General features: G+C 38.8%; 2 protein-coding genes across 2 annotated transcripts; one reads left to right on the forward strand and one right to left on the reverse strand.

The window, feature by feature from the left end:
* Positions 1–94: 94 nt before the first annotated feature.
* Positions 95–8,673, forward strand: LOC128006675 (serine/threonine-protein phosphatase 2A activator). Its single transcript, XM_052592757.1, has 10 exons — positions 95–243; positions 1,982–2,091; positions 2,443–2,529; positions 2,667–2,792; positions 3,126–3,243; positions 4,364–4,463; positions 4,703–4,827; positions 5,166–5,266; positions 6,423–6,530; positions 7,885–8,673. The coding sequence occupies exons 1-10, from the start codon at positions 204–206 to the stop codon at positions 7,957–7,959; spliced, it is 990 nt and encodes a 329-aa protein (XP_052448717.1). The 5' UTR covers positions 95–203; the 3' UTR covers positions 7,960–8,673.
* A 3,332-nt stretch (positions 8,674–12,005) lies between these two features.
* LOC128006723 (immediate early response gene 5-like protein) lies at positions 12,006–14,310 on the reverse strand. The gene has a single exon (XM_052592760.1). It carries the CDS (start codon positions 14,140–14,142, stop codon positions 13,234–13,236), a length of 909 nt encoding a protein of 302 aa, XP_052448720.1. The 5' UTR covers positions 14,143–14,310; the 3' UTR covers positions 12,006–13,233.
* Between the last annotated feature and the right edge of the window lie 1,088 nt (positions 14,311–15,398).

Below are 15,398 nucleotides of genomic sequence, written 5' to 3' on the forward strand. Positions count from 1 at the left end.
TATTTTTACACTGTTAAGAAAATTTCTTTTGATTCATTATAATAAAATCGTGCAATAAAAGCCTAGATTTACATATTATGCATGTTACAAATCATACGATAGTCGCAGTAACATTTTCTCACAGCAATTTACAGTCGCTGATCAAGTCTTTTAAAAAAAGTTTTACGCGAAACTGCGGGTGAGAGTTGAAGGGTCGTGTTTTCATGTTGACGGTAAACATGGCGGAGACTGAGCAGTCGTCAGGTAACTCACGTCAGTCTAATCTTCATTTAAACACGGATAATTCAAAAGCGACGATACCAGTGATATATCTGCAGATTATACATGTTGTCGTTCAACATCTGAAGGGGGAAAGGGATGTGTACGTGCAGGAAAAACGCTTAATTGTGGCTTCACCGCGCCTCATGTAATGAATCGATGAGTCTGACAGCTCTGCGCTGTGACGCATGTATAGTTTATTACGCATTTCCTGCGAACAAACGACTCGATATTATTAATTATTTGCAGTATTAGTGTACTTACAATGCTGTTTAAAACATATTTTAGTCAGAGTAATTAACATAGCGTAGGAACACATTTAGCATGTTGTTGTATTTTGATGTCTGTGTATAACTGAATGATGAAAAGTTCATTTTCTAACGTGTATTCTGGGAACAAACTTTGCCTATGTTATTTATTATTCTTGGTAAGAAAATGAAGAACATGTCCTCTTAGGGACAGTAATATGGGGTTCATATGTTTTCCTCAGACTTCAATAATATCGGTGGACTTTAGGATACGAAAGAAACCTCTTTGTGTAAGAAAATTATCATAAAGGTGTGTGGATGAAGTAGATCTATATGTAAGGGAACAAATTAAGGACGTGCTCAGTGAGAAACGTTGTGTTTAGACATTGTTATATTAAGAGGTGGACAGTAACTAAGTACATTTACTTGAGTACTGTACTTAAGTACACTTTTTGAGTATCTGTACTTTACTTGAGTTTTATTTTTTTCTGGAAACTTTTTACTTTAACTACACTACATTTGAAATAAAAATATCTTACTTTTTACTCCACTACATTTCTGTCAAGGTCCTAGAAAGTAGTTTTGATGTCAAACCATCTTTTCAACCAAAATACAACGTCTGTCCAACGTTGGAGATTAACGCTAATGTGACGTTGGATTCTGACATCCAGATTTTCGTTGGGTTTGGTCTTCTAAATGTGTATTTTGTCATTGTTTTGGAGCACACTAGCTTTTAGGTAACAGTAAGGCTAACATATTCATACTAAAAGCCACACAAAAAAAAAAAAAACATATATTGGGCACTATTTGAGGAAACCATTGTAGACGTTATTGAGTGCATCAATCTCACATTCAATCCCACTACTGGAACTGTGTTCTAGAAATATATAATTTGATATTGATATGGAGGAAGGCAGGCATAGATTCAGAGGCATACGGTACTGTAAGTATTACATACAACAATATAACAATAATAAAACAATGCATTGACATTAACTTTTTACTTTTGATACTTAAGTACTTTTAAAAAGAAGTACAAATCGGTCCTTACAACTTTTACTTGTAACGGAGTAATATTTGACCAGTAGTATCTGTACTTTTACTCAAGTAAGGAAGTTGTGTACTTTGTCCACCTCTGGTTATATTTTTATTTTGACATTTTTTACTTTAGTAAAAGTTTCAGCTCTTACTGAAACTTCTTTAATCCCTTCTGAACACACACACTGTGAACACACCCGGAGCAGTAGGCAGCCATTTATGCTGCGGCGCCCAGGGAGCAGTTGGGGGTTCGATGCCTTGCTCAAGGGCACCTTAGTCGTGGTATTGAAGGTGGAGAGAGAACTGTACATGCACTCCCCCCACCTACAATTCCTGCCAGCCCGAGACTCAAACTCGCAACCCTTCGATTGCAAGTCCGACTCTCCAACCATTAGGCCACGACTTCCTATCCATCATGTTTTTCATCTCTTGCATAGGTCCTTCCCATGAGGATGACAAGCCTCCCAATCCTGTCGATTTCAACTTCATGGTGCCAAAGAAGGAGATCAGCATGGTGCCTGATATGGGCAAGTGGAAAAGATCACAGGTATGTTGTACAGCCCACTATATGAGCAGTTTATCTGCTACTCTGAGAGATGGATCTTTCCCCAGTATCTCTGGAGTTAAAAGTAATAGTAGAGGTAGGAATAGGAATCACTTTTTCTTGTGTGGCATCTAACATCTTAAAGAGACAGTTCTTAAAAAAATAATGAGAACCTCTGCATTTATTATTCCTGTTATAAATGTGCTCAATTGTTTTAGACTTATTTGAAATGTAAATACAAATATGAACATTTCTGGCCTATAAAAAGCTGCTCTATTGTTATATTGAGGGCAGTCTTAATCATTAAACCCTACGTTTCTTGCATTTGAGCATGTTTCTGTTTTGTGTAAGTAGGCATATGCTGACTACATAGGATTCATTCTGACCCTGAATGAGGCTGTGAAGGGAAAGAAACTCACATGTGAATACCAGGTGTCTGAGGTGGGTCACTGTCCTGCTTTCCTCTATACTGCTGGATGTAATAGATGAAGTAATTGGTGAATATGTTTTGATCATGATGAAGCAGGTTCAAGGATCAGCTCATAGAAGTGTGCTTTTATGCTTTTCTCTGCTATCAGACAGTGGAGAAGCTGCTTGATATGTTGGGAACATTAGATCGCTGGATCGATGAGACGCCACCAGTAGATCAGCCTTCTCGCTTCGGCAATAAAGCTTACCGCACATGGTATGCTAAACTAGACCAGGTGAGTGCCTGCATGAAATCAAAATGTATCTTCTATCTATCTATCTATCTATCTATATGACCAGTGTTTACCTTTTTACTGCTTTAGTTTGCTTTGGAGTCAGTTCTTAGCCAAGCATTGCCAGTAACGTTAAGCATACAGTGCCTTCAGAAAATATTCACCATCCTTTTGATTATTTCTTCTTATATTGTGTTTCTCCAAATTAAAACGCAATTTTTCAGTCCAGTATTTGAAGGAGGGAATTGGTTAAGGTGAATACTTTTTTATGGCAATGTATGACTTCTGTGCTGTTGGTTTGAGGTGAAATGATGTGAGAGTGTTTTGTGTGTGCAGGAGGCGGAGGCTCTGGTCACAGCCGTTCTGCCGTCAGAGCGTCATGAGGCTGCTCCAGAGATAGCGGTCTACCTGAAAGAGTCTGTGGGCAACTCCACCAGGATTGACTATGGCACAGGTCTGTGAGGGGATACACAAGAAGACATCTTTATTTTATTCATTAAATGTTTGTGCATGCGTGTTTTTCCATAGTTGTCTTTGAAGAGAAATTATATCTTTTCTCACTTTTATCTATAACTCTTGAATAAATTTAACTGTCACATCAGAGAGAATAATAAACACAAAACATGAACTTCTCATTCAGATTTGTAATTTTAAAACTTCAGCTATATGGATTTTTTTCACAGACTGTGATGATGTGTGTTCAGTTTTTTTTTTTTTTTTTTTTAAGTGTTTGTACATTTATAACACTATACTTTGTGTCATGTTGAATTGGCACTAAATTAAGGCTGGAATAAACTACACTACTTTTAAAATCTGAACAGACAACTGGACATCATACACTAAATGACTGAAGATAAACTACCAGATTTTAAAGTTGTTCTGATCACAACAAACTCATGCAGAAAGATAAGCCTTTTTATTAGGACACACGTGACGAATTAAAAACCGTTCGTGTTCTAAAATTGGCTAAAAATATCAAACATATTAAACCCAAATCTGCAGACTGTCAATGATCGACGACTTCTCCAGACTTAATCGGGGCAAAAACTGTGTAGTGTATTCCAGCCTTTACACAAAACTAGTCAACACAGCTGCATGAATGTTTCAAAAACAGCAGCTGAGGAAGTGATGACATCTTTCTCTCTTCCGTCCAGTGCAATCAGTCTCTCAATATTTTTTCCTCTTTTGTAATCATAAAGGCACTATCATTGATTTCTTTCTTTTGTTATTGGAGCAAATGTTAAAATCATTAGCTGTAGTTTCTGTTTATGACTAAAGATGTTTACTGAACTATGATGCCTTAAGATTCAGAGAACTCTGGGACTGTGAAAAGGGTCCATTATATACTCTTAAGAATATCTAAGTGTATAGTTAATGTGGTTCTTCTGAATGATCACTAGAGGGTGCTGTTGAAACACAAAACATTTGCCTTTGAGAGCTTCACATACTTTAGACACTGAATGATAATAAATTAAGTACACTATACAGTTCTTGTTTCAAACTAAGTCTGACATTATTCATGCTGATAGTCTTTTTGTGAGAATAATTAAAAGTTCACATGTTTCTGTGTGCAGGTCATGAAGCAGCATTTGCTGCGTTCCTCTGCTGTCTTTGTAAGGTGGGAGCTCTGCGCAAGGAGGACCAGCTGGCCATCATATTTAAAGTTTTTTACAAGTTAGTGCATCTTCTTTTTGCTTGTCTTCTTATTTAGAATTTTTTTGCTTTGACTTCTTATTTTAAATATGTTGAATCTGTAACTCCTAGCATCTTCAATGAGCACGTCTTCACTTTACTGCACCCTAAATGCCAACAAAACAATTTTGACAATGTATGTTAGTGTTGCGTTTTGTGGTTGATGGTGTAAAGCAGTGGAGAACTCATTTGCATCAAGCAGTATGATGTGATTGGCATAGGTATCTGCAAGTGATGCGCAAACTGCAGAAGACGTATAGGATGGAGCCGGCAGGGAGTCAGGGAGTGTGGGGTCTGGACGACTTTCAGTTCCTACCCTTTATATGGGGGAGCTCACAGCTTATAGGTAATGACTCCTCCTTTGTTGCCCATTTTGGCTCTAATTCTTTAATGCTTATATTTGTATTTCATTTCGGATTAATTACAGTTTTTAATAGTTTTAGTTTATATAAAAAACCCTGTACCTAGAGCAGGGGTGGCCACTGTCAGTCCTGGAGAGCCACAGTCTTGCAGGGTTCTGCTCCAGTTTGATTAGGGATGGAGCTGAACTCTCCAGGACTGACGGTGGCCGCCCCTGACCTAGAGCTAATACATTGATTTTGAAATGGCTGGATCCAGGTTGATGGAGACACCTGGTGGTCACACTGTGTAACTGAACTATGTTTGTTCATCTATTGTGTGTAGACCACCCAACCCTGGAGCCCAGACACTTTGTGGAAGAGAAGGTCGTAAACGAGCACCACCAAGACTACATTTTTCTGGATTGCATTAAATTCATCAGTGAGGTGTGTGTCATCTGGCATCTACTCATGGAAGGACCGTTTATCCTTTCATTTTCATTTAGTTGGGAGGATGAAATTTGGATCACACACAAACAAAAACTCTTTAGTTTCATTCGTGTAAATACTTAAAAATACATAGTTTAAATCTCTCTTTCTCAGGGAGGTTGTGCTTGGACTCCACTCGTATGAGTCATTTCCTTCCTTTCCTGCATGTTGTTGTGAATCACTCCTAAGGCCCCTAGAGCCCACCCCCTCCTTTCTCTTTCCCCTTCCCCCCTCTCTCTCTCTCTCTCTCTCTCTCATTTCCTTCTCTTCATTCCTCTTTGAGGGGCTAGTAGGTCTCTGGAAAGTCCAGCTTGATGAGAGCAGTGTGTGTGTGTGTGTGTGGCGTAAAGCCACACAGCACTGCCATTCATAAAGTGCTCTTTCCCAAAGGCGGCCCACAAGCCCCTCTCATAAACTCCTGTGAATAGACTTCATAATACAGTGACATGATGATGACTGTCAGATTACTAATGCTACAGAAGAGTAAATAGTCTTTTGTTAATATTCATATAATTGTATTATGTTTATTTACTTCACACATTTATTCCACCGATCAAAAGTTTGGGGTCAGATTTTTTAAAGAAGAAATTAATAACTTTATTCAGCAAAAATGCATTAATTTAATGACAAGTGTCAGTTTAGACATTTATAATGTTAATATTATTTCTGAATTAAGCTGTTCTTTTGATATTTCTTTTGGGGGGGTGGGGGTATCAATGTTTCAGCATGTTAAAATGATTTCTGAAGGCTCATGTGATACTGAAGACCAGAGTAATCACAGGAATAAATTACTTACAAACACCTGTTTTCAATTTTTATAATATTTCATAATATTACTGTTTTTTTTCCTTCCTTTTTTTAATTAAATAAATGCAGTCTTGCTGAAAAAAAGAGACTTCTTTTAAAAGTTTTTTTTTAAATCTTACCCACAGTAAACTTTTCAACGGTAGTGTATTTTTGATTTCCTCCGCAAACAGAGACATTATTATATAAACTATGAATTTAGATTTTAGCTTAATTCAAATAGTTCCATTAAATCTTGTTTTAATGCTGATTGCACTTTGTATCTTAAGCTTACTACCATCTCAATCGCTACATATTTTTCCTCTTTTAGATGAAAACAGGCCCTTTTGCTGAACACTCGAATCAGCTTTGGAACATCAGCGCTGTTCCTAATTGGTCCAAAGTCAATCAAGGTCTCATACGAATGTATAAAGCAGAAGTAAGTATCATTGTACTTAAAACACTTTTACACCTCAGGAGAAAAACTTGTGATATATAGAGTATGTAAATGTTCTATTGGTAGCTTGTGCACTAATTCCAGCTTTATCATAACTGAAACAAATCAATTAAAGCTCTATTCAGACAGCAGAATTGCAGGCTACCCACTCACATAGTCTACATGTGACATTTATAAATGTGTCATTTTAACTACCAAGCCGTGGATTCAGTCTGTGAAGTTTCGAGAGCAGAGCTGAAAGAGTTAACTGAGCATGTGTTTGAGGGGAAGAACCGGGTGTCCCACCCCCTCCTCCAAAGCCCACATCCTGTGTTGTTGAGAAGAGGGCTGTGCTCCCTCCCCCTTCTCTCCCTTCAGTGCAGAGCGAAGCTGAGGGGCCAGTCTGTCTGCAAATTCCCCTCCTCCTTCCCTCTCTCTCTGTCTCTCTCTCACCCTGTCGGTCTTTCCCCACCCCCCCCCCCCCCCGTATACATCACACTCCGGTTCTCTCTTTGCCTCTGTCAGCCAGGGACTCGTCACTGTTACTGATGTCTTTCAAGTTAAACAAAAGCTAAAGATGTTTTTTTCTTTTCTTCCGAATATGACAGCTATTTCATATGGTTTGATTTAATGCTGTATCTTTAATGTGCTTTTTGTCTCAATTTCACTTTTTTCTACAATGTTGTAAAAAAAAATACATGCTGAGAGGTTCCTGCTTCACCTCTCCGTTGACCTTATGTGTAGTTTGAGGATCCTCTACATTTTAAAAGTGTTCCATGGTCCTAGTCTTTTATTCAGCAGCGATGCATTTAAATGATCAGAAGTGGCCGTCAAGATATTTATAGTGCTATAAAAGATTTCTTTCAAATTAATGCTGTTCTTTTGAATGTTCTATTTGCCAAAGAATCCTTTTCATAAAGATATTAAGCACCACAAATGTTTTCAACATTGATAATAATAAGAAATGTTTATTGAGCACCAGGTCAGCATATGAGAATGATTTCTGAAGGATCGCGTGACACTGAAAACTGGAGTAATGGCTGCTGAAAATTCAGCTTTGCCATCACAGAAATAAATTACATTTGAAATATATTAAACTAGAAAAAGTTGTTTTAAATTGTAAAAAATATGTCACATTAATTCTGTTTTTGGTCAAATAATTGCAGCCTTAGTTAGCAAAAAAAAAAAAAAAAAACAACACTTTTTAAAAGTAGTTTATGTGGGTATATAACCTCTGTATATAGTCTTCGTCTGTTTGGACTCCATAGCATTAGACATTTTGAAAGCTAGCAAATCTATTCTCTTGCTGTAAAGTTGATTGATACTACCAAACTGTTTCTCTGTCATCCTCTCCCAGTGTCTAGAAAAATTTCCCGTCATCCAGCATTTCAAGTTTGGCAGCCTGCTCTCCATCCAGCCAGTCAAACCATGAGAGACCAGAAAAAGAATTTGCACCTCATCAGAGAGCACCACCAAAACTCCTACTTTGGACGAAACCACTTCAGTTCAAGTTAACAAACCTAAATATGCATTCTCATCACCAGCGGTGCTTGGTCTTACTCCTGAAGATCTGCTTTCCTGAAGAGTTCTGTCCCAAACCTGCTTGAATACATCCAAGCCTAAAAGATTTAAGTAAACCTGAAGACCTAGATCAGGGTAGGCAACGTCGGTTCTGGGATGCCGATTTCTTACAAGAGTTTAGCTCCAATCCTGAAAGAAACCTCATCTGCCTATAGCCTTAGTAATCCTAAAGACCTTAGTTAGCTTGTTCAGGTGTGTTTGATAAGGTTTGGAGCTAAAGTCTGCAGGACATCGGCACTCCAGGACCAATGTTGCCTACCCCTAACCTAGATTATCAGGTTCAGGAGTATTTGAGTTGAGCTGGACTAAACTCTGCAGGACAGTAGATATAAACAGCCCTGCTCTTCACAATCTACTAGTTGTGCATATGAAATCCCACTTCTGATATTCCCTTTAAATGATGCAATTAGTCTGAATGGTTTTATTTATCTATTCCCTGCAAGCAGGAAGTTGTACTACTACTTAGACACCTGCAGTAAGCATTCGTGATCCAGTTATCCACATACATTTTCATCTGGATTGGCATTTATATATATTTATGTGTATATAAAGAAAGATGAACGTTTGAAGGCTTGGTTTTGGTTTAATGGATTCTGTTTCCTGTGTGCAAAGGTCTGAAGCCAATGAACAATAATGTGTGTGTGTGTGTGTGTGTGTGGTGGGGGGGGGGGGGGTGTTTGTGGGTTTAAGGAGAATCAGTGTCTCAAAAGGCACTTGTAGTAAACTTCTTGCTGTTCAGTTATCAAAGATTGCTGAGGTATGTGTTTGTTGTAAGAGGTTTTGATAAGTGTCATTTTCACCTATGTAAGGCATTAAGAAATTGTCAACCACTCTAGGTTTACATTTTCGCTGTGCTTGTTTCTTTCATATTCACTTCACTGAAAATCAGATGAGTAAAATAACAAAAATACCTTTAGAGTTTCTGAACAGCCACATGCAGCTAATACCCCTGTATTCTGTTTGCTAAATTAAACCAATTAATTTGCATCCAGAAGTTAAGTATATTTCATTTCTAAACTACATTCTGTATAAATGAATGGTTTCAGTTTTCTTCAAAACCAACACAGAAGGGGTAACATTTTAAGATAAATGATCAAAATACTGAAATATTGGTGAAAAGCATTAATGTAGCAATTCTTTATCCTGTTAGAACCGGGCAAAGCATCTGTGAACACTTTTACGTCAGAAGAAATATCATTCACAGTGTAAGTTTTATATAGTTCTGCACATTATCGCAAGCACTTTAGATTGATGAATGGTGTCCTGGGTTGAAAATAAAATCATTTTAAAATAAGAGGCACATTAAAACATGCCTTTTAGTCCTGTCTTAGTTCATTCGGCCTGACAGAACTGACAGACCTGGGCTGACTTTCCGAAATACTTTGTAGGCCTAAATAGACTGTTGACACGCTTCTCACCAGTGGTCTCTACAATGATTTTGGGAATTGCAGCCAGCTCTTTAATTTAAGATATATAAATTCAAATCACATTATTGATTATAACTAAGGATTTGCTTAAAACATTTGTTACGACCAGCCTCGTATTTTTAAGTCTAGTCACAATTTCAAAAGAATATCCATTGGGTTTTTTTTTTTAGATGGAATGGAACTATTTAATAATGGGACATAACACTTACTGTTTTTGTGCTCTCTAACCACCACAATTAAGATTTAAGTTAATTAATCAGTACGTTGTGTCACTTCTAATTGTACAGAGACTTACCAGGGTTAACAATTTTTGAATCGGGTGTCTTTTCCTCATCACAATATACAGTTCACAGAAATTTCAAGTAGTTTCAACAGTATCCTGTTATGTGACATGCTATAATTCATCTAAAACTATATCATTCAAATAAAAAGTTATTTTGGCTCATAAAGGGAAATATATATATATATATATATATATATATATATATATATATATATATATATATATATATACATACATACACACACACACACACACACATATATATGATTTCAGAGTACAATGGTTATTACATTTCATTCAAGCTAAAATTGTGTTGCTGAAAAATAATATTAATGATTAAGAAGAAAAGCTTTCCATGCTATCCAAATGGGATCTCTGAAACAAAATCGGTTTTTTTTTATTTGTTTATTTTTTATCTACACAGTTCTCAGCAAGACCAGGCCAGGCCAGGCCAATTCACTCTCTGTGATTTTCTGTTTCAGTCGAGTCATTTTCGGTTATATTCAGTTTCTGCCCAGTCACTCTCCAGCCGCCCCATTGTGAAACTCCGCGCAGCTGGCGGAGTAATTGACATGAACCCCCCAAATCCCGTTTCTGTTCAATTGTATTCAGACGCAAGCTCCACTGCTGAGTTCAACAGGCGCAGCTGAGATAAGATAAGATTAAAGTCGTGCCTTTTGTCTTCATTAACATTTAATGTAACCACTGCGCCCTTTTCACAAAGCGGCTCGTTTTGGAAGGTGTAAACAGAAGTGTGTTGGGTATATACATCACGTCCAACGGTTAATGAAACATGTGCTAGGCTATCTATGTCGAATGGTTTGTGTTCGTGTAGAATTGACGGCACGCGGATCCTTCCATCATGTACAATTAGAAAATCTGCATTCGTTTCGTGCGCGCGCTCTCCATGGTAGCGTTTCCCGCGTTGGCCACGCGGAGGAGCTCGCAACACACCACAGACCAGTTGTGCATTCCTGTCAAAAAATTTAACTAACATACAAGCGGTACTTTTTATAAAATTGATTTGGTAACGCTAGCTTAGACAACTTTCCCCTAAAATCAGCCTATTCAGAATAAGACAAACAAGGATCTCAAATATAAAGTGTTACGCTCATTATATATATAGCCGACATTAACCTTGTTGAATCATTCAGTTATTTCACTGACATGTCGCAACCAAGCATAACATATTTGCACGGTTTTAAGCGCTTCGTCATAATGTACTACACAACCTACCGCGCGAACGAATTACCTGCGTTATTAGCGATATTTAAAAATGCGCGAGGCAGCTTGTCGAAAATAGCCATGGCAACGACCTGATAACAGCCTATGTGTGTTGGACGTTGATGTGTCGGACGTACTGCGGAATCTCAGATTGAGAGAAGCAGAGAGGTTTCGGCTAGAGATGAGAGAGAGACCGGGGAGAGGACGGGGAGGGGAGGGGTGGAGGGGGTTGAAGCGGATCCGAGGTCAGCCCGAGGTGCCGCTACATAGGCGCTCTAATACCTTCATTCATTGATTTTGAAGAACACCACCATGTGGCATACAGCAGAGATAACACAGTCTGCAAGTTTAGGGGGAGTTTCTGGCAAAAAAATGTGCGCGCTCCTCAAAACCAGTGACCGCCAATAGGACGTGAGGCGCGTGACAGGCCAATGTTTGCTGTTAGGGATCCGATCCTTGCTTCAAAACCCTCGTCTTGAATGTAGGCTTCATTAAACGATACACGCTGTTGTATTCTTTTTAATGGTGTGCATATGTGTATTTTCCTTTTCATTCGTTGTTCTATTCTTGGCCTGCAGGTGACAGTTTAATATCCCGCAGGTGAGTTAATGGCATATATCTAAAAGTAGATTTCAGCTGATCCAAACCAATGCTGAAAATATAAATTTAGGAACTTAAGTGCAGTTTTGGCCATTTTGGAGCCACTGAGATCTAGAAATGCTCTACATTTATTTCTGTAGGCTAATACTTGATTATAAATCTAACATTTCTGTTACAGTGAGGTATGGAAAATTTGGCAAATACAATGAATATGACTTTGTTGTTGATATATGGCAGATGAGACGTGCTAAGGAACCTTTCTGTTGTGTAGCTGCTTTTAGTCAAGCTCAATATCAGCAGGCCTGAATTTTAAGGATACTATAATGAACACTGTAGGTTTATCAAAAAAGAGGCAATGCGAGGTAGGCTTCATTTTTTTATTAAGGTTATAAATTTTAAACAAATACTTTCTAAAACAGTTTTACCCGGTGATATACAATTTAATATGCACAAAAATACAAGAATACCAACAAAATATGGAGAATACGTCTGAAAACGTTTTTAATTCAGTACACATAGTGCTTATATAATGCGAGGACGTATGGCTAATTTATGAGATTGCCTTTTTAGAACAAAAGGTCTAAGTTTGTAGAAAATAAAATCAAACCCACAAAACCAAGCAAATGCTGGCATCATGAATTACTGTGAAGGCTTAAACTTTTTTTTTCTGAGAGCAAGGGGGCGGGAAATGGATAACGCTAGAGACTGGATAGTCAACAAAAAATACCTGGCAGATTAAATCACGGCGTGCATTGTGGGAGTTGTAGTGTTAATTAACGGCCCCAACGTTCAGTGTTGATGAGGTGACTGGCGTAGGCGAACTACAAACACACTCAGAGGAACTGGAGCTGTAGGTCAGTGCAGTCAACAGAACGCACCAGTCCTCGCCACTTTCAACAGCACATTTCAGAAAACAGAAAACAAAAAAATCCGACAGGGTGGGGGTTCAAATATTGCACCTTCATTAGCCTACTTGATTGCCTTGTATGATATTACAGAATGTAGTCTGTATACGCCAGTCCTCTTCCTGTAGCTCTACGTTAAGGACAGCACGAGCTCAGAGAGTCTTGTTGTTGTAGCCTGTTCTACTAGGAAACTGGTAGTCGTTCCGACATTAAAATGTTAGAAAATATGACAAGGCTGCTTAAAGTGTTATGTACTGTGAGAGAAATAAGCGTGCAGTGTGCAGGCTTCTCCGTTTGCAGACTGTTATTCATAACATTACATGGGTTGTAATGTTATTTTACAATACATCTTTGTGAAAGTTCCTGGGAAGGGAGAGGGGGAAAAAAGAAACAATCCACGAGCGAAACATTCAGAGACTTGTTTGTGGCCATAGCTAGCAGTCTGCGTTGGGTTTAAGGCAACGAAATTCAACTTCGTTTTAAAACATTTGTTGTAATATCGACATTTGTTTTAAAGGATACATTACAAGTGGTAGGCTACAACCACTGTCCGCCTGCCCCACTGAAACGAAACTAAAAACAAACCAAAATAAAAACGCTTAAATAACTTTGCTGCAAAAATAAGTCAATTTGTCTTAGACTTTGTACAATTTCATAAAGTATCTGTATTCGCATTAACCACAGAGTCAAAAGGCTACAATAGCTCTCGTCCAAGCCCCTAAACTCGCCAGGGCTTGTTTGCTACAGAACTGTCCGTTTAAGGCTTGCTCCAAGTCCGCTTGTCTGCTCACCAGTCCCGTGAACCCCGAGCCGAAGATCGAGATGAGGTTAGAAATGTTCGACGTGTCTAAGGGCTCCGTGCACGCGTAAGAAGAGTCCTCGAATTTCGCTCTTTTGCACGGCGTAAAATCCGGTACCTCCTCAATCTCGGACACGTAGTACCCAAAGTCAAGCTTGCGTTTCTTGGCCGGGCTCTGCGCGCCCTGGCAGCACTGTTGGAGCGAAGCGCAGCAGTCCTGATGCAAATACCCGTTCTCTACTGTGGTAACGACATGCGTGTCCAAATCGAGCACTGTAGTTTTGTTGCAGTGCATATTGTTTACCGGCGAAAAGTCACAGTTGGACACGGGATAGGCTTCCGCGCAGCAGCTGCGGTAGAACGAGGGGTCCGGCGATTTGCAGACCTCTTCGTTTTGGAGAGCTAAGGGCACCGAGCAGGCGCTGCTAGGCTGTATGTGCTGCACCGAAGGAGCCTGGTGACTGACGGGCAGGAGCGCGCCGCAGAGGCTCGCCGACTCACTCACGCTGCCGCAGCAGTCCCCAGTCTGCTCCTCGCAGTCCTCCACCAGATCGAGCGGGTTCAGCTCCTGGATCTCGTTGCAGACGGTCATCACCTCCTCGTACTGCTGCATCCTGTAGATTTCGGCATACTTCTCGTTCATGTAGACTTGCCTGGCGTTCCTCAGTACATAGGAGACGAGCAGGTTTTTGTGCAGCTTGATTCCTCCTCTCTGCGTTCGGGAGTTGTGGATTTTCCGTAAAGATATCGAAATGAGACTTTGTGCATCCACTGCACACTCCATGGTGCTGATCATGGTCCGGGTCGTGATGTTTTCCCACCTCTCCAACGAAGGGAACCAACTTTATTTCACTCTGAATCACGAGATTTCGTTCGAGGATGAAGGCTTAAGTCAGCTCTGTGGAGAAACATTGAACGTGGTCGCTTCTGCCTCAATGTGTGAGCGTAGGCAATCATTAGCCTGCGCTTGCTGCCTTGGTATATATATGGCGAAGAACTTTCCGCCCACTTTGCCTCCGGCCAATCAGGGACTGAGAATATCGATGAGTGACAAGCAAATCCCACCCAGAAGTTTTGATCTCGTCCAATCACAGAGAGGCGGTTCTTCTGTGCTATTCAAATTCCAAACTGACTTTACCAAACTGGAATGTTCTCATGAGGCGCAATGTACATCGGAGTTCGGAGTGCGCGCTCTTGTCATGTATGCTGGACAGACCACTTGAAAGATCTGACATAAATCCACTAAAATAATTTTTTTTATACGTTAAAACGTACTGAGCACTGTAAGTTTAATACAGCTGACGCTCTGTATGAGTTAATAAATATTTTTAAAACATTAAACTCATTGGCAAGTTAGGTTTAAAACCGTACAAGCACATGAAACACTACACTATTGATTATAAAATATCTAAGTAAATATAAATATTTTATGTAGCTATGTTTATTTGACATAAATTATAGGCTTACAGGTATGTATGAGAAAAACATTAATTAAATGGAGGAGTCAAACTTAAAGACAGCAAATGTAATTTTAACTTTATCAGTAGGCTATATGTGCATATACACTAGTCTTGAATCTATTGCATTATGTTCTCTAATATAGTTTTTATATATAGTTTAGTAAGGTTAACATATGTATTCAGACTCTATATGCAATAACATTTTAGTTCAAATTGATGACATTGAGGACAACACTGATATAATTTTTAGTCAAAAAAGGAAAGATGACAAATAAAGTTAGCAAGTATTTATTTCAGAACAGATATTCACAGATATATTTACCCTTTGGATGGTCAGACAGACAGTTCTAAGCTCAGAATCAACAAATGACATCTATTTTTAAACTGCTACTTAGTTCCAGGAAAGAAACAGTTGTACAAACTTCCACAAAGGACCGTGTCATATAATTTCATCATCTTTATAAAATGTTTCGACCCAAATCTTTTACCTTTTCACTCCATAATATTCTAGAATAATACATCTGAATGACCACTCTATAGTACTTCAGTCAGCATCTGCCCAATGTGAAAATATGGACTGTGTTACATATCC

This window comes from Carassius gibelio, chromosome A5 (genome assembly GCF_023724105.1).
Source record: "Carassius gibelio isolate Cgi1373 ecotype wild population from Czech Republic chromosome A5, carGib1.2-hapl.c, whole genome shotgun sequence".
Taxonomy (NCBI): Eukaryota; Metazoa; Chordata; class Actinopteri; order Cypriniformes; family Cyprinidae; genus Carassius; species Carassius gibelio.

Bases quoted from the DNA above. Each gene is read 5' to 3' on its own strand.
- LOC128006675 (XM_052592757.1), top strand. From the start codon at position 204: ATGTTGACGGTAAACATGGCGGAGACTGAGCAGTCGTCAG. The intron at 2,793-3,125 runs GTGAGTGCCTGC...TTGTGTGTGCAG, and splicing joins GGTATGCTAAACTAGACCAG to GAGGCGGAGGCTCTGGTCAC. The intron at 4,828-5,165 runs GTAATGACTCCT...TATTGTGTGTAG, and splicing joins GGGGAGCTCACAGCTTATAG to ACCACCCAACCCTGGAGCCC.
- LOC128006723 (XM_052592760.1), bottom strand. From the start codon at position 14,142: ATGATCAGCACCATGGAGTGTGCAGTGGATGCACAAAGTCTCATTTCG.